At 38.0% G+C, this 25,726-nt stretch overlaps 4 protein-coding genes across 32 annotated transcripts in view; 2 read left to right on the top strand and 2 right to left on the bottom strand.

The window, feature by feature from the left end:
- LOC117571680 (myb-like protein Q) overlaps positions 1 to 7,628 on the top strand; it is a 41,082-nt gene extending 33,454 nt beyond the window's left edge. For 6 of the 28 annotated variants that reach the window (XM_052004026.1, XM_052004024.1, XM_052004022.1 and 3 more), the window contains 8 exons: positions 119 to 1,996; positions 2,800 to 2,939; positions 3,204 to 3,503; positions 3,648 to 3,890; positions 4,198 to 4,531; positions 4,913 to 5,806; positions 6,564 to 6,715; positions 7,142 to 7,628. In XM_052004026.1, the coding sequence (XP_051859986.1) occupies positions 119 to 1,996; positions 2,800 to 2,939; positions 3,204 to 3,503; positions 3,648 to 3,890; positions 4,198 to 4,531; positions 4,913 to 5,806; positions 6,564 to 6,715; positions 7,142 to 7,249 (4,049 nt within the window). In that variant the 3' untranslated portion in view covers positions 7,250 to 7,628. Of the gene's footprint in view, positions 1 to 118; positions 1,997 to 2,799; positions 2,940 to 3,203; positions 3,504 to 3,647; positions 3,891 to 4,197; positions 4,532 to 4,912; positions 5,807 to 6,563; positions 6,716 to 6,825; positions 6,923 to 7,141 lie in introns of those variants that run through there. The other 22 variants (XM_052004037.1, XM_052004039.1, XM_052004040.1 and 19 more) reach the window with 15 other exon arrangements.
- Positions 7,629 to 8,998: 1,370 nt separating this feature from the next.
- Positions 8,999 to 10,369, bottom strand: LOC117571678 (deoxyribonuclease TATDN1). The gene is made up of 5 exons (XM_052004119.1): positions 10,295 to 10,369; positions 10,154 to 10,194; positions 9,911 to 10,094; positions 9,251 to 9,853; positions 8,999 to 9,188 (listed from the first exon to the last, which is right to left on the bottom strand). Exons 2-5 carry the CDS (start codon positions 10,170 to 10,172, stop codon positions 9,083 to 9,085), a joined length of 912 nt encoding a protein of 303 aa, XP_051860079.1. The 5' UTR covers positions 10,173 to 10,194; positions 10,295 to 10,369; the 3' UTR covers positions 8,999 to 9,082.
- A 1,753-nt stretch (positions 10,370 to 12,122) lies between these two features.
- The window catches only part of LOC117568296 (GTP-binding protein Di-Ras2), a 50,383-nt gene continuing 36,779 nt past the window's right edge, over positions 12,123 to 25,726 (bottom strand). Inside the window, exons 5-7 of the mRNA XM_034248817.2 lie at positions 21,234 to 21,424; positions 14,740 to 14,851; positions 12,123 to 14,640 (exon numbers count right to left, since the gene is read on the bottom strand). Of these exons, the coding sequence (XP_034104708.1) occupies positions 14,565 to 14,640; positions 14,740 to 14,851; positions 21,234 to 21,424 (379 nt within the window). The 3' untranslated portion in view covers positions 12,123 to 14,564. The remainder of the gene's footprint in view (positions 14,641 to 14,739; positions 14,852 to 21,233; positions 21,425 to 25,726) is intronic.
- On the top strand, positions 23,225 to 24,739 carry LOC127565470 (fibroleukin-like). Of its 2 annotated transcripts, none has more exons than XM_052004116.1 (3): positions 23,225 to 23,464; positions 23,525 to 24,483; positions 24,542 to 24,739. In XM_052004116.1, the coding sequence occupies exons 1-3, from the start codon at positions 23,378 to 23,380 to the stop codon at positions 24,660 to 24,662; spliced, it is 1,167 nt and encodes a 388-aa protein (XP_051860076.1). In that variant the 5' UTR covers positions 23,225 to 23,377; the 3' UTR covers positions 24,663 to 24,739. The 2 variants fall into 2 exon arrangements, with proteins under 2 accessions (XP_051860076.1, XP_051860077.1); XM_052004117.1 differs by having other exon boundaries at positions 23,226 to 23,464; positions 23,531 to 24,483.

Genomic DNA, 25,726 nt, shown 5'->3' with positions numbered 1-25,726 from the left:
TGACAACAAATTGTAAATTATTCCAAAAACAATTTCGTTTAATTTCGCGCAATATTTCGTGAACTTTTGCACCACACCAAAAAAACACCACAACACAAAATTGCCTTTTGATAATTAGATAAATCTTTCGAAGACTCGATTCAAGCACTTAACAATTTAATTGGCGAATTAGACTCTTTTCAACGTGAGATCGATGAGGGCAAGGGCAAGCAGCAGCAGCATCAACAACAGCACAGCAGTAACATCAACAGCAACAACAACATCAGTGGCAACAATAGCAACAGCGGCAGCAACAACAACAACAGCAGCAACAGCGGTGCCAGCAGCAACACCAGCAACGACAACAACAACTGCAACACAGATCTCCTGCTACCCAGCAGCAACATCGACTGCTGTGCCATCAGCAACCAGACGAATTCCAGTGGCTGTGGCACCGATATCTCCGACACCACGTCGGAGGAACTGGCCGGCGAGGAAGGCAGTCTGGCAGCAGCCAGACGACATCAGCAACTGGGTGCCAGCGACTCGGAGCTGAGTCGTTGCTATGTGAGCGAGACGAGTTCGTTGACCGGCGGCATATTGGCCGGTGGCTATGAGAATCCCACGTTCGCACACTTTGCCGCCAATCGTGATGATCCCTACAATGGCAGCGGTAATGGCAGCGACAGTCGATCGCTGTACGCCTCGGCGGCCGACAGCATTTCGTTGGCTGCATCGGACAGCGTGTGCCTGAGCCAGCAGCCGCGACATGCGTATGTGGACAATTGCAGTGATGGCGGCAGCGCTGTCGTTGTGATCTATGACCATCAGATACCCAATACGCCGGACATTGAGTTTGTCAAGCAGAACTCGGAGATTGTGCTGTTGCGCACCAAAGATCCGCAGCAATTGCAGTTGCACGAGATGCGCGAGCTGCAACAGTTGCCCGACAATTTGGCTGGCTCACCCGAGTCGCCTGATGCCGCTTCTGGCGGTGGAGTTGGAGGCGGTGGCCGTTTACAGCCGGCCACAGCAACTGTGGCGCCGGCCAAGCAACGCCTCTCATCGTTTCGGGCATCCAGCGAGCAACAGCTGCAGTTGCTGGGACGCGCTAGTCCACAACACAGAGGTACGGATAAGCTTAGAGTTAGTGAAGAGCAACGGCAACAGCCACAGCCACAGCAACCGCAACCACAACAACAGCAGCACCAGCAACAGTTGCTGAGTGATAGCAGCAGTAATGTTGCTGGTGCCGTGCGGCGCAAGCTGCCGCCAAAGCCCATCAGCCTGAGCATATTTAATGGGCCAGCGCTAGATGCGGCCAGCAGCAACAGCAGTAAGCCAGTGATACCTAGAAAGTTTGACTTTAAGGCCGACTTAGATGCCAAGATACGCCAGCAGAAACAGAAAGTGCAGCAGCAATTGCAGCAGCAGCAGCAGCAACAACAACAGCAGCTCAACAGTCCACAACAAGATCAGCAGCAGCAACAATCACCACAACAACACTCACCACAGTCGCCCCAAAACGCCAACACAGCAACAACAACAACAGCAACATCAACAGCAAACTGTAATGTCACTAATAAACCTGCCGTTATTGCAAGCGCAATTGCATCCGCATCCATAAACCAAAATCATAGAATGCCAAATCAAACATCATTATCATCATCAGCAACATCCAATCATGCGCCATACAAAACGCCCACAACAACAGCAACATTCTCATCACCAACATCAAATGCATCTGCATCACCATCATCATTATCAGCAAGTTCTCCTGGGGCCAAATTGTCATTGCCATCATTATCATCATCATCCGCATTATCAGCAACTGCGCTGCCTCCGCCCCATGTGCCCGCTAAGCCAACGTCCACGCCCACGCCAACAACAACAACAACTACACCACAACTTCCACCACCCACAACCAATTCATATGCGTGCTCCAATCTCAATGCCAATGCCAATGCCAATCCCCAAGCCAAACCGTGCATAACGCCAAGGCCGGCATCGCTGTCGGGTTCGTTTTACTTTTCTTTTTGTTGATTTTCATTTTTGCAAAATATTCTTCACTCCTTTAAGTTGATTATTTTGTTTAACAATCGATTATTTCTCGTTTTTTTCTCTCTCTCTGCTTCCGTCTCATCATCTACCTTTTTGGCTTTGGTTTACCTCACGTTCGATTCGTTTTGGTTCTAATATTGATATACAAATATTATTATGTATTTCTTCATTGTGTTGTCTTAACCTTTCGCTTTTGTTTCCTAACTTGATGCTTTAACTCCCCCAACACTCAATGCATATAATCACCACTCACTCATTCACTCATAGCAGCAACCACAGCAAGCTAAGGTCATAAAAGTATAAAAGAAAATTATTATTAAATTTCACTAAATACATTATATTCATATGATCTTAGCTGTTCACACACACAGCACGTTAACTGCAACTTATTGCGACACAGCTTCACACTAATCAGGCTTAACTAATTTCCGGAACTACTTTTGATCAACTACTACTGCGATCAACCAATTTACTAAGCTTATACTTGTGTGGTTATTCATCGTCTTTGGTGTAGGGTATTTTGAATGGGAACTCACTTCAATGTTGTGCTAACAGTTCAAGTATCCGAGAGATACTCCTTTGTATTAGTTTAGTAGCAACTACTAGCAAATAAAACTCGTCGTCTTCTAACTGGTATCTGGTGTGCGTGTGTCCTCAACTGTGTACATATTTGTACTATATATATGTATAATTGTTATTAACTTTGAACATCCAAAAGTTCTGCTTTCACTTGTTAATCGACATTGCTACATTTCACAGGAGGAGCAGGAGGCGGAGGAGGAGGAGCAGCAATGGGCAGCTCAACACGCATCGCACGTCGTTCATCCATTAATCAGGCCAAACCGCCGCCACCGGTGAGACGCAGTTCATCGGTGACTCCGAGTCCCAACAATGTCGGGGTAAGTTTTCGACCAGTTATTTCACTAGTTTTTATTTTGTTTTTGGTTAAATAAGATACATTCACTTAATTAAGTTAGTGCTTAAGCTCGAGTTAAGTTAGGCGACAGGTAAGAGGAAGGCCAAAGCGATTGATTGATTGCGTGATTAATCGATCTTGCCACACAACAAGAACAACAACAACACAAGTTTCTGTTTCTTTGTTTCGCTTATGTTGTTGATTTCGTTTCTCACTTATGATTTTAATGATGCACCAAATGCAACAGCAGCCGCAGCATAGCAGCAACCACAACTCTCACGCATATCAGCAACAGTCGCTATCGCTGAGCAACTCTAGCGAGCATTTGCCGCCGCCGCCGGCTTTTCTGCTGGAGGCAACAACAGCATATTCCACATCGCCCACGCCGCCAGCAGCGATGCCCAGCTCAGCGCTCAAGGTGTCGGAGACAGTGCGTGCTCTGGCCGCCATGCGGCATCAACCTGCCTCGCCTGTTGCACTGCGACGCATGCATCAGCAGCAGCAGCAACAACAATTGCAACAACAGCAGCAACAGTCTTTATTGCAGGTGTGTGCTCATCTATTGGCTACGGGCTTTTAACTCTTCTGTTTACTATGATTTCTTTACATTTTTTATTTCCATTTGCTTTGCCTTATCACAACGAAAACACACACACAACCACACACACTTGCCAATTAACTGACATCACAGCCCATGCACAAGCCCTCCCCCAACGACGATGCTGAATATGAAGCTTATTATAATTCCTATATGGAGCTGCATGCATATGCTCAAGCCCTGCCACCTCAACAGCAGCAGCAGCAACATCAGCAACAACAACTACGCTTTGCGCAGCAACATCATACGTCACATCAAACACATCAGCATAATCATCATGAGCAGCTGCCGCCAACACCGCCTCCATACCATGGGCCACCACAGGTAGATGCCGCCGTAAGTGCAACAGCATTCAGTTGACTGCGCCACTAACCAAGCTGAGTTGCAACTGAGCAACTGCAACTGCAACTGCGTTTAACAACTGCCCTTCGCTCATCGTGCCCACTAATCGTTCTAATTTGTCTGCTTAGACTAGTTGTAATAATACCATTTAGCTTAGTTTATCATGCATACCAACAACATCTCGTTCTAGATGGAGATGCATAGCTAACACATATATTTAATTCTCGTTCGCATTTTAATTTATATTGCCTTTTATTGTTCTTCTTTCTCTCATGCACACGCGCACACTCAATTCACGCAGTCGTTCCGCACTTCATCGCCTAGTGGCAGCATCTATGCGCAACCCAAACTGGTGAACAACATGTCCAGCTTTCGTACCAGCAGCCCCAGCCCAAATGGCCATGCCCATCCACTGCCACCGACACAGCCCAAGGCGAATCCGAATCTAATTGCACAGCTCAATGCACGGCTCAACAGCAAGCAGCAACAGCACCAACAACAACAGCAACATGTTGCCGAGGGCATTTATGGCAACGCTGGTGGAGTAGGAGTAGGAGGAGGTGAATCCATTTACATGCGTGGCGGCAATGGTTTGTCCATGTCACAGCAGCAGCAACAGCAGCAACACTACGACGGTAAATCTGAACATAAACTTGCACAACAGCAACATAGAATTTATGCTAGTTTCGGCACATCATCTGCATCACCATCTTCATCGACAGCCGCAACGCCTGCAGCATTGACAAACAATGCTGCAGCTGCGGCTGCAACAACTTCTAACTCTTCCACCTCCTCTTCATTCAATGCTTTGCCACATTTTCCGCTATCATCATCCACATCATCGTTGCTCTCTAAAGTCAGTTCATTTTCAAACTCAACGTCATCAACAACGACAGCCAACAATGCATCGCATTATCAGCCGCCACAAGCGCCAATTGCAGCTGCCGCCGCTGCAGCAGCAGCAGTAAATAGCAAAGATTTTGGCAACTTTTCAAATTCGTTTACAAAAAATTCAGCAGCTGCGCAAGCAACGGCAAACATGCGACAACACCAACAGCTGCAACAGCAACAACAGCAGCATTATACATGTCCACCACCGCTTGAAGATCCGCCACCGCCGCCCATTTATTCAGCAACCATGCCCAAGAAAATGGCGCGCCCCAGTGTTGGGCACAGCAACAGCAACAACATGGGCAACCATTTGGTCAACGCATATGCTGCTGCCTCCAACAGTGCCACGTTGCCCAAAAACATATTGCAGCAGCAACGCTTGCAGCAACAACAACAGCAGCAGCACCAGCAGCAACTGCAACAGCAGCAACTACAACAGCAGCAATATCAACAGCCAACAGGCATCAGCGTTGGCAATGGGCATGCTAATCAGCGATCTCCGATGCCGCTGCCGCAGCAGCAGCAACATGCCCAGCAGCAGCAGCAGCAACAACAGCGACAGCCACCCATACCATCGCGTCATTCCAGTGTGCAGCAAAAGATATTCGTATCAACGAATCCATTCATTCAAACCACAGCCGTCAAGTTTCATTCGCCATCGTCGGTGCACTCGACGCCAGCTGCCTCGCCCACCTGTGGCTCGCCCGCATCATCGGCAACTATGGCCAGCATTTATGGCACCACGGCACGTGGCGGTGCTGCACACCATCAGCAGCAGCAGCAGCAATACCATCATCAGCAACAGCAACATCAACAGCAGCAGCAGCAGCAGCAACAACATTATTATCGTGATGTTGCTGGCGGCAACAGCAATGGCGGCGTTTATTATGCCAGCCACAATAACGCCCATGCCCACGGACACTCGAACGCCCACGCACACGCCAATGCCAACGCAAATGTGAACGCGAATGCGAATGCGCATACGCCCCATATGCCCCATGTCCAGGCACATCATTCAAGTGAGCGCGCGTTTGATTTGATATGATTTGATTGCAAGTTGTTCAGCGGAGTTTATTTGTTCGTTCTTTCAGTTTTTGATTTCTTGTTGTTGATTTGATTTGTTTTGTCTTATTGACATGTGGATAATTGAATTTTTAATTCCTTGCATTTTTCTTTAGTTTCTTTTTTATCTTTTGTTGTTTTCATGATGTTGCGCGCCGTCGAATGAAATTCTTCTTTTTTTTTTTTTTGCAAATTGCATGTTGCTTTTGTTGTTCTTTGTTTTTGATTTTCAACTTTCGATTTGAATTTGGATTGTAAATAAATGAAATTAAACAATGATGTATCAGAAAGTGTTGCCAATTAACCTTAACGAGCGTCTCCAGCGAAGGAACAGGATAAGAATTTCATCTCATTTCTTGACCTGCTGTTGCCGTCTGTTCGATGAAGCAACTGGCAACAGCGACTTTCACATCAACTTTTAAAACATTTCATTGCACCCCTTTCTTAATTCTACTACTGTTTATACTCGGCAACTGTTTATTTTGGTTTTATCTCTTTTTTCTTTCAAATAATAAATCGTTTGCATATATCAACAAAATTCTTAACTCATTCTTAAACTTTGTCGCATAGCACACACACACACATCTCAACACAAACACATTCTTATGAAAACATTTGTCAAACATTCGTTTGCTTCTTTTTCTTTTATATGTGCGCTTTGTGCACCAAACAAACACACACATTCCAAACGCTATTCGATTCGAAACCGCATAGACTATGCCACAAGCACCAATATCGAAAAGACTGGCAGCATACGTGCCAAGACCAAGGCTGAATTTCTCGAGAATCTCAATGCGAAGTTGGCCAAGCAGGGCATGTCTGGACGTGCATTTGCAGTGCGAAATCTGATCAATAGCAAGGCCCTGGTAAGTACTACAAGGCATCCATAACATTTCTGCGAGATATCCCACTGTCTCTCTATCTCTCATTCATTCCTCGTCTCAATGATCTATTTGTGCTGTGTTGTGCCACTTAGATGTATCAAAATCCACAAAATCTATCGCGTCCCAGTGCACACTATCGTAGACCACCCACCTATCCCAACTCCAGCACTTGTGATGAGCAGTGTTAAGGTATTTTGTCTTTGTTTGTTTTGTTTTTTCTGTTCATGTTTTGTTTTGTTTATTGCGTTTTGTTCATGTTTGTCCCGTCCCAGCGGAGACACCTAATCCCCTCCCCAAAAAGTGCCAAGCATTAACTACTTATGTATACTATTTCTATATACAGTGCCAAAGCTTGTTTAAGATTAATGTAGCTGCAATTTTAATCGCATTCAATTTTTACACTTCCAGCCGGATCCACGTATATGTCATGAGTCGTTGATGGATCAGATAAAACGAGGCGCGACCCTGAAGAGGAATCAGAAGATCAACGATCGCAGTGCGCCCAAAATACATTAATTATTAATTTAGCAAACGAATATTATTTATTATTAATCCAAATTTAACTATGAGGCGGCATCGCCTGCTCGATTGCAGGTCGCAGAGTTTAGTTTGAAACTAAGAAACTCGTATATACAATATAAAACTTAAACTACATACGATAATACGATACATATGATAAATATGCGCATACAGAATACAACAAAATGAATACTACAAATATATTTATACATAAAACAACAAACAACAAAAAACAAAAGAAAGAAAGAAAGAAAATCAAAAAGGGTTTTGGAAAATTCTCTAGTTGCAAACGTTGAAATAACATTTGGCATTTCTTTTGATTTTTCCTTAAAATATGCCCATTAATATATATAAATATACATTTATTTAAATTATATTTAAATGTATTTTAAGTAACACTCGTTTTGTTAAGTGAAATGTGAAAAGTGGAAGACAATTGAAGTTATGTTGGATTATTTTCATGGATTATTTATTTATAATTTCAACTCGAATTTACTATTAGTGAACCATAGTTGCTGCGCCCACTATTTAATATTATTTATAATTTCTCTATGTTTATGTACATATGTATGATTTAATTTACAATACAAAACTAATGTGACTCCCAATAAACGAACTTGTCGTATTCATCTATAATTATTGATTTGGATTTTATAATTTAATTGGCTTATTTTTATGAAGACCCCAAATTCAACTGCGAGTCAATTGAAAGGGACTGAGCATATTCGACAAAAACATTTACAATTATATTGATAAATAGCTATAGACGCTATAGACTTTATCTTAAGGACACGCGCATAAATAGTTGATAGGAACTTAAAGACATCCCACTGTAACTGATTCTAACTTTTTATCTTATATCTCGAACTGCAAACTCTGCCAAGGATTCGGAATCGAATTCAGCGCTTAATCGTAGTGTGCTATATAGTATGAACGAGTTCATATCAAAGAAGCATTAAGCTATAAATATTTCAATTTGACTGAATCTATTAATTGTGCTACCAAATAAATTGTCATTTAAAATGCAAAACTGAGTAGACTAGAGAGCAGTTTCTCAATTAAACTACAAAAATCTAATATACACATATATCATTTTCGTTCATATCAGTTTCGAAACAAGAAATACATAGAGCTATATCGACAGTTTTAACAGACATTTTATAGAGATTTTCGTTTTAACTATTGCATTCTTACAGCAAAATATAAGTATTACAAAATAACCACAAGTAAACCAACTTGTTGATAGCATTTACATATTTCTAACATTTGATATTATACTCGAAAAAAGTTCTATGGCTAGTTAACAGACTTTTTAAATATTTACAAAATATTTTGTATATACGCTTTTTAAGGCTTCAATTGTAATCAATAACTAATCAAACTATTGACATCCATTGGTCTATTGCAAAACGTCGTATCGTAATCAAAATGGCAATAACTAAGCTACATACCCCATTAGTATTTAAAGCATAAACAAAATCTAAATATACAAATACATACATATATAGATATATTGTATACATACACAACACACTTGGGGTCTACACACATCCATACATATATATTTTTTGGCGATCATCTCTATACACGCATACATACTTAACAAAACAAAAGTTAATTAACAAATACAATTATTTACAAATCTAAATGTTAATCTTAATGTGTTTCCGTGTGTTTATTGCAAAAGCAAAAGCAACCGCTAACTAATAATTCATAAACAAAACAAATACATCAAGTTGTAATGCGTATTTTTGAATTCATTTGCATTTAGGACATGAGAAACAATAATACATACAATAAATGTAAAAGCATAAAATGTAACAATTTCTTTTATTTCGTCTTGCTAAAGAACAAATCCTCTGTGTTTTGATAGTAGATTTCGGCCAGTTTCTCCTTGGGCTCCTGCTTAATTCCCGCTATTGCCTCCAGTACTTGACTGCAATTAAAAACGATATGAATAATGTTAAGATTACAATTAAAATAGAGAGATAAACTCACGTAATCTGACAGGGTTCGTTGCGACCATCTATCAATGTCTCCGCGGTCCATTTTTCCTTCTTTTTAACAGTCGGAAACTTGGTGGACACGTGCTTGTGACTCGCATGAGAGGGACGAATGCCGCACCAAGGACAATCCGTTTCCAGCATTATCCGATCATTGGGCAGTTGTCGTACCACTTCGACGTTTTCTTCTGTTTTCAAAGAGCAACCATTCAAACCAATGTAGAGGCCACCGAATGCCAGTATGCTCTGAGCCTCCTCTAGTGTGCCAGTGAAGCTGTGCACCACGCCTCCACCACAGGCTTTCAGTTTATCTCTATTACGTTCTAATATAGCCATAAAGTCCTCGTGGGCGTTCCGCATATGCAAGAATAAAGGCAATTTAAATTCTTCGGCTAAACTCAGCTGCTTCTCAAAGTATTGCTTTTGTGTTTCCTTGTCACAGAAGTGCAAACGATCGTAGTCTAGACCGCATTCTCCAACAGCGACTACTTTCTGTGGATTTGCCTTGATTCTGGAGCGCAGCTCATTGTAGTATTGCTCTGGTTCTGCCACGAATTCACCACAGCGTGTGGGATGCGCGCCCACTGTTGTGACGAGTCTCTCTGTAACGGAAGTTATTGCAATTTCATTAAGCTATTGTTTTTTTTTTTGCTACTTGCCATCTTTGGCTACTAGTTCCAGAGCTTCGTCCACGTCGCTCACGCATCCAGATGTGGCTATCAGCTTCTGCAGTCCATGTTGCCACGCGCGATCCAAGACAAAATTGAGGTCAGCCTGGTGCTTGGTTGAGCCACCATAGCAGCCACGGAACATAGGATCCGTTAGATTTGCGCCAATATCTTATGAAGTAATGGTATTTAAGATTAATTGAATTTGTTTATGATTTGCGTTCACTTACCAATATATTTTAAAGCCATTTTAAAGTAGTACTGTGTAGAGCTGGAGAAGCAACGATTTTTTATGGCAAACATCGATGATTGGTTTGCAGGCAGACTTTATTAATTAGTTAATAATTAAAATTGTTTCCAAAAATTCTTACCTTTTTCTTTAAAACTTTATAAAAGCTGTTTTATTAAACACCGGTGTGGGTGTGTGACCATTCATTATATTTCGGAAATATACGTTTACAAGCATACGACATCTACTAAAATAAAGAAATTCCATTAAGTGGTCATCTGGTTACTCTTTGCTTTTAGTACAGTATATTTTCAACGCGTGTGAAAAAGTCGCGTCCCTTGATTAGCGTTTTATTTGATTGTTTCTCAAAATATCTTTACCTCGTTTTCCGCATCATTCAGTTGTTATTTAGTGCGATCAGAGAGAACTAATCAAGTTGCCGTTAAACACATCTATTTTTGAAAATAGTAAAACCGAAAAATGAGGAATTTACTCTAAGTAACGGCATTTTCTTCCTAAGCAAACTTTGGTAAGTGAGAGTAGATTAAAACTTCAGAAATACCGAAAAGTACCAGATGTGCTTTTATAGCAAAAGTATATTAGGCCGTTTACACTGCACATTTAAAATACTGCTAAGTCAGTTGTGAACCTCTTATTCAACAGATGGCGGTGCTTACTCTATTGAGCATGTTTTACAATACATTGATAAAATTGTCGATAGATGGCGTAATTTTCTGTCAGTTTGAAATTTAAAATTGATGCGTATATTTCACATATTTAATAATTATAAATTGAAATTGGTATTATGAAATTGTAACGAATGGGACTATAATATAGTCTGATGCTGATAGCCATGTTTGTTCTGCATCGTATACTGTTTACTCATTTCATTTGAAAATAATTTAATTTATTATTATTTTGCCGAGGGTGTCGTTTTTCAGAAAATTTGTTTCTATATATAAATATAGATTAATTCATGCATGCTCAATTAATACTTGTAGTTTCATAAGTGTTGTTATTTGTATTTAATTTCAATTGACCCTTGCATAAAACAACAAGCATTAAGTACGTGTGACCTCAATGGAAAATGTTGCCATATATTTATGTTATAAACTGCAGTCATTAAATCGTTTAAGTCACTTTAATACGGAATCAATGCCAGGAAAATTGCATTTGGCAATGTGCATAATATTAACTAATTAGGTCGCTGCCAAAGCTGTTTAGTGTTTCACGCATTCCGCCCAAAAGTTACTTCGAAATTCTCCCACATTTGCATAAATACGCAAGCATTCACTTAGCGAAGAAACATCGCGAACCATATGTGGCAATTTCATATTGTGATGTCCTGTGAATAAATCGCAGTTTTGGTGTGTATTGCTACCCATTTGGCATTAGGAGTTCAATTGATTTAAATGCAGTGGCATTTACATTTTCATTGCGTACGCTTTGGAATTTACTGCAAATGCAATTTATAATTTGAATAAAATTCCATTAGTTACTTTTAATGGATGCTGTGGCTAGCATACAATGTACTACTATACATTGCATGGTTACCATGCAAGCGGGAGATTTAGTTGGGTGGGTGGTCAGTTGTTTAATTGATTTAGTGGCTGCAATTGTTGATGCATTTTCCCAGCAACCTCGTCAGCGACAACAGCAGCAACTAAGCATCTATACATGCAATGTATGGAGGTAATTTATAATGTAGTGCAACCAGATGATATAAACAGGTGACCAATCAGAGCGTGTCAGCTACAGTGTGGTTTATTTTAATGGCTTCGGTGCAAGTTTAATGTCAATTCAAAAATAATTAGTCTATTTAACAGAGAATAATTGCCAATCTAGGGCTACCAACAGAATTATATTTAAAGCGTTTCTCGTATCCCATTAAAGATATAAAAATAATAACTTCTTTAAAAATATATATCATATTAAAACACATTTAGTTGATTTATTTTTTAATGGACACACTTAGTAGTTTTATTTGGTTTCAATTTAATATTTTAAAAATAAGTACATTTTCTCATTATTTCATATATTTAATCTCTGCTCTGTTTTGTTTTGTTTTTATATTTTATTGAATAAATTCAACTCGTTTTTTGAGTTATTTTTTTCGGGTTTCTAGTTTTAAAGTTTCATTATGAACAATCGAATTACGTACACAAATATATATTTCAAAATTTGATTCTCATTTTTAACAAAATCTATAGATAATTAATTAGTTTCCTTTATGTTTTCTTGCCTGTCAACGATTAATGAGTATATATAGTATATATATAGATATATAACTGTAAAATGCTGATCGCCAAAGTGTTCCCGTTTGTCGCTGATATTTTTTTTGTTGGTTTTAGATAACTGGATAGTTTTTGATACATTCTTTTTGGGCTCATCAGATTTGTTGCTAGTTTCATTTAACTACATTTAATAACAATGTATAAACATATGCTGGTAGAAATTCTTTATATATATATATGTATGTATATATTGTAATATATTATCCTTACAATTAGCATGCCTTAGCCTTAGCCTACATATAAGAACATATGTATGTCAATATGTATATGTATATTTTACTGGACGTCAGCCTCAATGCAAGCATCCAAAGGATATAACAAAAACAAATAACCACAGGTTATTCCCTTATCCAGCTAAACCATTTATTCAATTTATTATTGAGTAAATCATTATCGTTAAATATTATTTCATCACAATTCACTTTGCATCTGCCGTATATTGATTTATTCATTTACAAAGCGCCCCAATCAACTAGCGCAGTTTTCCTTGGATTTCGGTCTGTTTGAAATAACTTCTATTTGCTATTTGCTAAGCATACCGAATAAAAACACCCTCAAATCAAATATCAATTTGTTAGTAAATTGTTGCTTACATAAATATGCACTCAATCGCATACACACAAACACACGCATACATTCGCATATATCAATTGTTTAAAAAACATTTAGTTATTTGAGCTACTAAATAAACACCTATAGCTTCAGCTAATACTCATAGTTAATGCGATATTTTTAGTAAGTAGGTTTAATTTGATTGGCTCTTCATTTGGCAATATAAGCATGCACCCTGTATTATCCTTGAATATGTCTTAAGCTGTTGTCCTTTGTGCTGCGAAAGATATCATTTTCAATTGAAATCATCACAAATTATGCGCTACTAGCATAATGAGGACAAACATAAACATAAACACAAACATTAATTAGTATCTCGCTTTTGCATAATAAATTGTTTTGTTTATAGTTGCATATTACCATTTTCCTTTGGCTTGGGTTTTTTTCTTCTCTTGAAAATGGAAGAAAAGAAAATGCCATAAATTGCTCAAAGATTTCTGTGCTTTGACTCTGTTTAAAAAAGGTCAACATGGGGTGCTGCTTCCCCCGTCTCCCCCCTCCAAAGTCAAAGCAACTTGAGTGGCACGCGTTGCCAAAGAACTTGCAACCTGCAACGTAATCAAATCTTGTAACCACATTCAAATTGTAAGACTGCCATCAGCATTTTTCTAATTTGTTCTTTTGCTTAACAACTACATTTTTTAAAGATTTGAATACATTGTATTTAAATAATGCTAGTATACCAAACAATCTCACCAATTTAACTTACTCGACTACACTTGTTAATAATCTATTTTTAAAGCTATCGCAACATGCTCGTAATTAAATGATTATGAATAATTGTATTCAAAATAAAAAACATAATTAACTTAGTATTCTTATGCTACACGCACACATAATCCGAGTTACTCCTATTATTTTATCATCAAAGGAACTGTATGATTTCGACTTTGTTCAAAGACTGTCGCATATCTTATAAATTCCACTCACAGATACACACACACACATACACAAATTGCTATCTAATAGAAACGTAAATTTATGGCAAAATCAAATTGGCATTATAAAATCGATTCGTCGGTAATCCGAAGCTCACATACTCTACGACGCTTAATAACTAAAGGCAGAAGATTTGCTTTCACCAAAAAAAAAAAAAAATAACCGAAGGACAGACTTTGATGAAGTTATAAAAATGACTTCAAATAAAACTGGTCCCATGCAAATAATGATGAGATTAGATTCTAATGTGCCTAATGCTTTTTGTTTCTTGTATCAATAATCTAACAAATTATTATCGATCCGCAAATTGATTATAAACAACTGGAATACTCATACTTTTTTGTTCGCTTAGTTTGCGTATTGAGCAAAATAACATATTTAAATTCACGATAATCGATATATTCTCATAATTATCTCATTTAAATTGTCAGTTGTTTTACTCGCGCAATAAACTTGACTTTATTATTATTAATAATAATTGTTATTTATCATAGTTAATATTAACTAACATGTATTTATGCCCAACACATTTATGCGCTTCATGTCACCATCGTTTGGCATCTGTATTTACTGCAAATTACAGTCATCGGATGCGTTGTTAATTTGCTGTTTGGTCTTGCGTGACGCACGTCGTATGAGTGATCTGTGGAAAATCAGAATAAACAAGCGATTGAGTATTGAGTAGTGAGTATTGGGGAGATATCATGCAAGCAATTTATTTATTCTGCTGCTGTTGTCTCACCTGGAACGTGGCTTTAATTTGGCTTCTGCACTGGTACTTGCCACATCGACGGCATCAACCAGATTCGATTTTTTATCACCGCCCACTGCGGGACTGTTCATGCGATTTTTATCTGCAAGCGAAACAAATAAAATTCTATTATTAAAATGTGTGCATATTTTCAATTTTGAATTCAACTGGTTGAGCAATTTAAACATCAACTCATATGCAAATAATATCAAATTATTATGATAACATTTTCTAAATTTTGTGTGTGTGATTCACGCATGACAATTTCCCCCAACACAGAGTGGTTACAAGTATATATGGCAATGCGAATATAAATATGAAAATCCAATTTCCAGGTAACATTGCAATGCTGATGGTTTTCTTCTTCCGTCCTTGTTGCCAATAATGCCAGAGTAAAAGCCAAAGAGCCGCTCATCCGAGAGACGCAGTTACTGGCCTCAGCGTAATCAAAGGATATGGCAAGAAATTCAAACTCCATGTTTGGTAGCCAGGCAACTGACAATTCAGTGAAATACGGCTGCATCGATTTCTGGCAAAGTTACCTACAGCAATTAGCTGATGCGGGAGATGTCGAGAGACCAAAAACCTCAGAGATCTCAGAGTACACAGAAAACTCAGCGTTCAAGGAAATGCATTTCCCAGCTGACTGTTTTCTGATGGATCCGACTTGAGGTAGATTTAAATGAAACCATGATGAATGGTTAACCAACTTAATTTTAAAGTTTTCTTCTCTCTGCTGCTACTGTTACGAAATTTTGCGACTTGAGCTTGCTTCCCAAGAAAGAATGAAAGGAAAATGTTGTTATAAAGTTAAAATTTAGTATTCCCATGAGTAACTCAAACTTTATGTGTTTTTAACGACATTCTATTAAATGAAACAAGCTGCAGACATAACACATTATCTTCCATACTCCCAATGTTTTCATTTCATTTCTCGCCAAACAGTTTTGTAATCTGAATTCTAAGAAAAGAGAGAGAACAGACGTCTGAGCTCTAAGGCTAAATGATTCGATTAAACTGCGCATATTGATTAACTGATTTGATATCCATTTAAAGCGCTTTCATTCAACCTGAAACAAAAGGTGTAATCTAGCATGATGATGAATAAATATTTAACAACAGCGACAGGCTGCGCGTTAAAGCAGAAAACTGCTGCTAATAAAGAATAGATTTGCCTTGTTTGCTACTGAACCAGACCGACAGACCCAGGACAGCTATCATCAAGACAGTTTAACTTCTATTTACAAAGAACGCAAGTTTCTGTAAGTATTTCATTAGCTGTAATGAGCTTCATAAATTAAAAGTTTCCAGTTTGGATTTAATGATAAAAGTAAATGAATTTCTCATGGGGTTTCCATCAATTTGCCATTTGGTGGTTTGGTTAAACGTACCCAAAGGAACTGGATGTATTCTTTAAAATTGTATATTATTTAATATTTCGTTGAACTTTGCAACCTCATAATATATGCATAAGGCAAATACGAGTGTGTTCGCGTACAGTTGTGTCAAGTGCAAACAAAATGCTATCCAGTGCCATTGTTGCGCTAGTTGTTGTTCTTGTTGTTGTTCTTGTTTTGGTTGTTGTTTGATGCGATGAAAATGCTGTCGCTGACACAAAACGCGCGAAAAATGCCTCAAAAACTGCTAGAATCATGGGAAATTCGAGTTTTGTGTGTTGCCTCGCCACACGCTGCGAACCAAACACATTCACACACCCACACCCACACGCACATTGTGTTGCCTTTTTCGTTTTTCTCTTTTTTTTTTGGCTTATTACACGCCTGTGCTACAAATGCACATAGTAAACCCATTCGGGCACAAAGGCAAACACACACACTCTCATATACATAGATGGAATATGCGAGTACTGCGAACACTGCGAGTAATAAGACTACGGAACCATTTGTGCCGACTGTATTCATTAGAGTCTGGGGCGATGCTCAGCTCCCCATAAGAGAAAAAAATTGTGCATATGTGGCAGTATTTTGAGGCAGACCGAACAGCCCAAAATTAAATTACATTTTTATTTTTAATACCCACTGAGAGTCAAGAGGGGTATTATGCACATGAAAGAGAAAAAATATTAAAAGAATAGTACAAATTAAATATATTTTTTCAGAAAAAGAGCGACGTTAATTTGTTTGTTGCAAATTGGCTGACAATGTATAACTCAAAAACTGTAGCATACTTTCAGGTGCCCATTGACAAAAGCTATTTTATTTTTAAAAGAGAATCGCTGGGTATACGAATTCTACTGACAATATGAGTAATTTTGTTTTTATCACATAGAGGTAAAATATATTCAAAATGTCAGTAACATTACACCAATTTCGGTAATTTGTTTGCTGCAAATGGGTTGAAAAAGTAGAACAAAGAAAATATAGTTTCAAGGGTTCATTGAAAAATATGTTCTACTTTAAGCGGAATATATTTTCGTTCATTGACAAAATTGATTTATTTTCTATGAAAGTAAAACATGTTTAAAATATCGTAAAAAGAAAAATATTTGATCGCTTCGGTAATAAATTTATTGTAAATGAAGTAACAAAGTATAAATACTTTCAGTTGTTATTTCAAATTTGTTCTAAACAGAGTATTTGCTGGTCTACTAGCACTGCTGACAGCACGAGTAAATTTACTTATTTCATACATTTTTTTCGTTTCCGTTTTTACTGGTTACACAAAAGGTTTTCATCAGCAGGATGGAGCTGGTTGGTTAGCTGGCTGGTGTTTCAAATGGCTTAAAAACATGAACGAGTCGCCAGCTGTAAAGATGTTTGCTAAATAACATTTTTGCTGTGATACAAAAATATTCGTATGCAAAACTCTAGGCAGCAAGTGTGGCATTCTTCATAGTACTACAAACGAGCATGTAAAAGTTTCAATTGAGTTACGGCTTCAGTTGGCTGACTGTGAATAAAACTGCTTGCGGTTGCGACGCGTCGGCCCCAAAAGCCACAGACCCAGACCACATTACGTTGCCTCGTCTCGTCACTGTGGCAAAAGGGGGGAGGGCGGACGGTGGAGAGAGAGGAACTTATTTCTACGCTACGCATAGGAGCAGAGGATGTGTGTGGTGCTCCTTGTTCTGGCTGTTTGGCTTTGGGTGCTCACAAAGCGCTTACGCGCCCAGCTATTTTTTATGCGCCATCACCCAGACACACTCACACACGCTCATTGAGTTGTCAGCACGTGTGTAGAAAGACCCACATACACACATAGAACTGTGGATATTAAGTAGCACACCTTAAAGCAAAACGTGAGTGATTTGTTTTTGCATTTTGTGGCGCAGCGTACGAGCACTTTTAAGGCAATTACTTGTGGTGGCCCTGGCATGGCCTCAATTCGCGTGATTAACTGCTCAGACTTACATATTCGTATTTGTTGTAGTGGCGCGAGGACTTGGATTTTGATGTGGGTGGGTCTTCTGTCTCGCCGCCCTCCTCCCCAAATACTCTATGTTTGCTATGGATCAGGTGTATGGGTATTGAAAGGGAGTACTCCGACTTATGCACATACTTAATGCTATCGATGCTGACGTTTCTTTGTCAATTGAGCTGTCACAAGTATTTGCTTCCATTTGGCTTTTGACCTTCACCATTCAGGCATCATCAATACAGAGTACCAAGCTTCCCCTCCACCTTATTCCCCTCTACGCACACACCCACATACACAAACATATTCGTGAGCATTGCTGTCATCGACAGTTGTTGCTGTCGGACTTGGACAATGCTTGTCTCTATTTGGCCAAAAATAATTTACAAATTTGCCGCCTGTCGCTTTATTACTCACATTTAATGTGAGCACATGTGTGTGTAACTACAAGTATGTTATGTATGTATGTATGGGTGTGTACACACAAAGGGAACAGCAGGCAATACAAATTGTGTAGCAGCATTTTGGGCGCACAATAGAATAAGAAACTGTTCTCACTCGAGCTGCGCCATTAAAGCTTTAAATTGCATTTAATTTCCACTTTGCTTTGCTTTCGGCCAACTTTGCACTTCCATTTATATGACTTTTGCGGGCTGGCAGAGAGAGGCATAGAGGGTCGGCGGGTTGCCCAAGTTAAATTTTATCAAATGCCGCCAGCAAACAATTAAATTATTGGCCTGGTCGTCATAGCATAGAGGAGAGAGTGAGAGTGAGAGAGAGCGAGTGGAGTGCTGGGCTAAAGACTGGACACAAGCATCCTAACAACTTTTAAGCACGGAAATTATATTCATTATTTTGTTGAAACCCCCAATGGAACGAGGCGACGGACGTGAGACGTTCGGCAATGGGCATTGGGCAGTGGGCGTGGCCGGGAGTAGTGCGTGCCACTTCGGTAGCATTAATTAACTGTTTATTTATATTTGTAACAGGCGTTGCGAGGAAAATTGAAAACTTCTTGTCTTCTGTAACTCGGATATTTCACTCACAACACATACAAAAGTGCAGGGCAACAAAGTTTTTAATGAGATAATATACCTGGGTGATGGAAATTAAATGCTTTTACGGCTAATTAGAAGGTCAAGATATTTACATAATTAATACACGTGCTGCTCAACTTTAGTCCGACTTTCCATTTCGATGGAATCTTATTAATGTCTGAGAATAGCTTGTTTTGTCCTTTTGCCACACTCTCTCTCTCTCTCTTTTGGAAAAAGGGCAGGCTAACAAGATCAATTTCCAATTAATTATAGTCCGAGTTAAATTTATAGAATTTAATGTGAGCTAATCCTATTAAAGCAGCAATATGTTTTCGCACATTATCAAACATAATAAAGGGTAATTTTATGTGGATGAATGATTACAATAAAATGAATTTTAATATAAATTTGATATTCAATTGTAAATGCATTATTGCCGGTGGCCAAATCAATTTAATTATAAATATGCAAATTTTTTGGTGGTATTTTATGTTAAAAATGTCAATAGAACTCTTTCGATTTGTTCAATAATTTTTGCAATCAAACTTTTCGAAAAAAAAACTTCTTGACAGCAAGATATGCGAAATTGACAACATGAATCCGCTTCAATATGAGAACTTATCTGTTTGAATTGATTATTTGTTTGGGGGTAAATTTGTTAGTTGTTAAACAAAATAGAATTCTTTCAAAAGGAATGTTGTTCAACTATTTGGCAAAGAATGTGTAAAATTTTAACAAGCTTGCCTTGGATTTTACAAGCTACGAGTTGAGCAAATAAAAAACACTTCAAATACAAGAAACAATTCCTAACTTATTTTCTTATGCGTATTCCTGTTCTTTGTTTCATCCTTTGTCGTGAGGCTTGTTTTTGTATTTCTAATTTGTTTTTCTTCGTTTTTAAGTCTGTTTTTTTGTTTCTTTTTGGCGGTGTATTGCCTTGCCGCATGATACGAGTATAAATATAAATAATGAAAAGGGTTTGTCTTGGCAACAACTGGATAGGATAGAAATAGAATAGGGACTTGTGCTCGGTGCCTTTACCATTATTATTCTTCTTTCATGTTCGTTTGCCAAATTTTAACAATTAATTTGGGTCAAATACAGAAGAAGCCGCGCCGCCATACGACACAACACGGGCAAGAGGAATGTTAATTACACTCAATTAGCCAAATTGTCGACAATTTGTCAATGTTATGTACACGTTTTTGACAAAACTCAATTCAATTTCTGCTAATTGCGAGCTGATTTCGAAATATAACACGCCAAACACGCCAAGACGTGCTGAATTTCTTGTAGATAAAAAGAAACAGGTGCGCTTAAAACTTCAATTGTACATGTCATATTTAAGGCATAATTGCCTAGATGAATTTCAGCAATTTAAAGTCGCAATTACAGGCAACAGAAATTGCGGAATAATTGCGCAATATATATATTTATTGTTTGTGGAGTTTACGGATTATCTGTGTGCATATTTACACACACTCCAGGTAGCCACGCACTTAATATGCTTAATTATTGCACATCGTAGTTTAATTTGGCATTAATTACTCTGTGATTGCACAGCGAAGTCGGCGTCAGCTGTTTACGGTTCCATAAATCGTTAATTTCTGAACTCTATAAATTTTCAGATATTTCTTTTTGATGCCGAACTTTTCAGTTATGAATGCGTCTGCAAGATTCTCGATGTTCGGTTGCTAACGTCCTTTTATTTTTGCAATCAAATGGCAAATTGATATTTGAAACTGCAGCAGACACAAAGGCATTTTCTGGCAGACAAGTTCGAAATTATTTCCGTTGTCAGTTACCGGTTGGCAAAGTTGCAACATTTGCCGTTTGTATGCGCAAGATAAAAGCCACATCGAGTAGCTTAGCTGATGGATATCTTTGTATACTTCACCATTGTCTATAGGGTATCTGAATGTCACATTCTCCTACTATGTGGCAGATTCATGTCGATTGCAGCCAAACAATTTGGCAGTGTCATTTTTTTTTTCTGCGTTGTCACATAAAAACCAACGTTGAAAACTTTTCCAAAATTCATTCTAGCGGGGGGAACTCGAGTGCGATACTTACTGCGACTGGACGATGCGCTGACGTAGGCGGAGGAACGTCGTTTGAAACCGCTGGGCGCTGCCTCGCCACTGGCACCGCCTGTGCCACCGCTGCTGCTGCTGGCGGGCAGGAAACGGGAGAGGGAGAGTAGGGTCTTGAACAGTTCGGTCACGCTGGTGTCCTCCTTCGCTGAGCACTCAAGCACTTTGGCCCTGCAAACGAAAAAAAGCAAGAAAAAAGCGAAAAAGTGAAAAAAAACGTACAGGTTACTGCCAAACTATGCAAAAAGAGTTGTAAAGTTTTTAGACCAACAGCGGTCCGCATAAATTACGTATACGTAATGCGTATGTCTGTGCAAATACTACATTACGTATACGTTACGCGTGTGTCTGTAAGTAGCCAGCCTGGAATAATCATGCACATTTACATGTCAGCCTTGTGCTAAAAAAAAAAACTACAAGCAAGCTAGTTAAATTTACACAGTAGCAGACCTTTTTAGGGGCATACTTAATCTTAAAAAAAGAGGAAAATACTCAATATTCAATGTGAAGAGAATTAGATTTAAAAATAATATTTTGTTTTGACGAAAGGCAAAATGAAAACACGGTTCAAAGCATTGATATCTAAACTAATATTTTAGATCACCAAATTGTAAAATGTTATACATTGCAAAGTGCTACACAATTTAAAAACATTTTATTATTTTAATTAAAGATGAATTCTATAGCACTAGATTAGCACTTTAATTAGAGCTAAGAATGATTTTGAAATTATGTTTCTGTTTTGAGATATTTATAAAAACTAACGAATTCGTTGAAAAAATAAAAAATAAACGGATTTAAATATATATTTTTTGAAAAACAGAAAAAGTTCCTAAAATCAATCTTAGTTCGAAATAAAGTGATAATCTAGAGCTATAAAAATAATCTTTACTTATTTGTAAAGTTGTTTTAGTTTAGATTTTTTCTCTGTAAATTGTGTGGCACGTGATATTTCTCGCCACACATTAAAACTATTTTAAATTTAGTTAAAAAATATTACATTCAGATATGTCGCGACATTTTTTGCATCATCATATGAATATGTCTTTTTTATTTTGCACTTTTATTGCGATGTTTCAAAGAAAAGAACATAATATAAGAAAACAAGTAAGAAACCTACAGTCGAGTGTGCTCGACTGTGAGATGCCCGCTACCCATTTTGAATAAAAACAATATATTTTGCGGTATTATTCTCAAAACATACCAATTATACTACAAAAATACTAAAAATATCTTTTGTGGTATTATTATTAAAATATACCAAATATACTAAAAATGCTAAAAATATACCGAATGGTATATTTGGTATGTCGATATAGTACCGCATTCAAAATATACCATAGACGGCGCAATATACCAGATTGTCGGCCAAAGCAAATTAGACCCCTAGTAAGTAGGCGGTTTTGCCCATACAAAAGTATTTCTTTTATAATTTCGACAATTTTTATCCGATCGCAACCAAATTTTCAGGAATCATAAATACTCTAGGAATACTCAACAATTACGCTTGTTATTCGATTTTTTTGATTTGCGGGGGCGGAAGTGGGCGTGGCAAAAATTTGAAACAAGCTTGATCTGCGTGCAAGCATAACAAATGCTGTCGAAAATTATAGCTCTATCTCTTATAGTCTCTGAGATCTAGATGTTCATACGGACAGACGGACATGGCTAGATCGTCTCGGCTATTGATGCTGATCAAGAATATATATACTTCATGGGGTCGGAGATGCTTCCTTCTACCTATTACATACATTTCCTGCCGGCACAAAGTTATTATACCCTTATACCCTATGGGTAGCGGGTATAAATATATGCAAAGCGAAACTAAGTTCAGTTGCTGTGAACATAAAGAAGCCAAAAAGAAGACCACATCTAAATTAGAAACTTGTTGCCCTGTATCGATTCTAATACTAAAAATTTTTTGTTTTTGTTTTACTATCTACTTTACTCATATACATTGAATTATATGTATAATACGTCAAGAAATATAGACAATATTGTGTTTATTTTATTTTTTATTTTTGGTGAGGGACAAGAATTCAGTTAGCGATAAAAGCAGTTAATTTAAATGGTTAAATAAAGCTGACATTTAGGACTAAGCTTTATTTTGATTTTAAGCACAAAATGCAATTTAATTACGTGATTATTCTAAAGTTGTTGCTGCTTTTTGGATCTGCCACAGCGCAGATTAAAGGCATTACAAGTGATTATGTAAGTACATATTCAAAAAATCTAAATCTAAAGTAGATATGTTTCAATTTATTTCTCGAGCTGAAGGAAATTGGTGAGTCGAATGGTCCATGCGATGCTTATTGTTTCAAAATGCTGAAGCCTATGCTCCCAACCATAGAGGAAACAAAGATCCAACTTAACTTCTATGAAGATTTCATTCGATCTAAAAATGAACAGATTCTAGCATTGAAAAGGAAACTAGCGAATTTTCAAACTAATGCGATTTTGTACAATGAGAGAATCAAACAAAAGGATGAGCTGATTATGCTCCTCCAGCAAAGAACTTGTTCTGATAACAACAGCAACAAGAAAAGCGGAAAACGAGCTGGTTTGCTTGAGGCCAAAAAGAATGAGACCATTGAGGTTTCCAAAGAATCGAACTTTAACAGTTCGAACCAAATGGAAGCTGATTCGATTGGCAATGAAACTAGAGATGTTTTCACATTCCAAGCCTCCAACTTCAGTTATGCTAACCAGACAGAAGGTTTACAGATTGAAGAGTTGCCTCTAAATTGTCTTGGCTATGAGAATTCATCGGATTTTAACGAGATAATGGTGCCCAATGTGGGTAGACTTCAAGTGCTGTGTAATGAAAGTGGTTGGACAGTGATTCTGAATCGTTTCGATGGTAGTGAAAATTTTTATAGGAACTGGTTTGATTATCGCAAAGGTTTTGGTAATCTGCAGCGAGAGTTTTTCATAGGATTGGAGGTATTGCATCAGATGACAACATATCAACGCTATGAATTGCATATTGAGCTTACGGATTTCCAAAATAATGTTCGTAAAGCCAACTACAACAATTTTATCATTGGCAGCGAAGAGGATGCTTATAAACTGAAGGATCTGGGATCTTATGAGGGAGATCTTGGAGATGCTCTGCCCTACAATATCGGGCAGAAATTCACAACTATCGATTCGGATAACGATAAATGGCCTGAAGGAAATTGCGCCATTTACTATTCAAGTGGCGGATGGTACGATCGATGTGCTAATAGGTAGACTTAAAGCTAAATTGACTAGAAAAATGCATTTTCATTCAATTGCTCTTCACAGCAATCTTTTTGGCAAATTCTTTCACTCTGAGGTAGAGAATAAGCAAGGCATCTGGTGGTACAGATGGAAGGGTTACAAGACTTTGCGAGCTGTCAAAATGATGATCCGCTCGAGGGATTGATCTTTATAAAATGTCTGTATTTGTGTGTCGCGAGTTCAGAACCACAATGCTAATAAATTGCGGAAAATGTGTGCTTAGTCTTTTTGAAATATCATTGCAGGCTTAGTCAGCCATATTTGACGCTTAAATAAATCGTGGCAATAGCAGGCTAAAACGTATATAAAACGTAGCGAACTAATAGCTTGGCTAGCAGCTTTGACAACTTTGTATTTTCAAGTATGACAATCATTAATTTCGGTTTGGTCGTCTTTTCCACAATGGAATTCTTTCCGTTGAAATTGTGGAATACTAGCTACGAAATTTTCAGCACTCATCACTTTGAAAAATGTTCAAAAATCGGAATAAAAGGGCGCGCAAAATAGAGTTCTACTTGAGTATAAGCAAAATGTTGTGTGTTTGTATCTTTAGTATAGTTTCGGTGGATTAAATGTTCTCTATCTGCATTTACGCAACTTTTCAATTGACAAATTCAATAGATCCTTTTATATTTTGTTTAAAAGTCTAAAGTAACAGCGAGAGCAAACAGTAGTAAAAAATATATGATTACGAAATTGACTTTTAAATAGCAATAAACCTATTATTGGTAAAAAATACAAGATTATGGTATGTATAGCTAATGTAATCTTTAAGACACACTTTTAACCAAAAATATTTATACGTTATAGGGTCGGATAAACATTTGCATAGCGGGTATGACGTTGTAAACATTTTTAATGGGAATAGGGTATAAAAAAAAAGCGTTGTAAAAGCACAAAATGTGTAAATTGAAATGCACGTTTTTGGGCGTATTACTCGACTGTCAAATGCCCTGCGATAGAACCGAGTAATTGAGAACTGAACTGTGCTATGCGATTGCATTGTTAGATAGTATAACAATTTCAACAAAATGTTCATTTTACAACGTCCTCGTGGCACACTTCAACGGTGTAGGAATTCTTTTTTTTGTTGTGGGTGCTACAAGCGAGAAAGAACATTCAATGACAAGAGGCGACAGGACACGAAAGCGAATTGCGAAACGAGACAGTGGCAATGCTGGTGACTCTTTGACAGGACAACATGCTGCT

Source organism: Drosophila albomicans, chromosome 3 (genome assembly GCF_009650485.2).
Source record: "Drosophila albomicans strain 15112-1751.03 chromosome 3, ASM965048v2, whole genome shotgun sequence".
Taxonomy (NCBI): Eukaryota; Metazoa; Arthropoda; class Insecta; order Diptera; family Drosophilidae; genus Drosophila; species Drosophila albomicans.
This window is presented reverse-complemented; position numbering and strand designations above follow the sequence as displayed.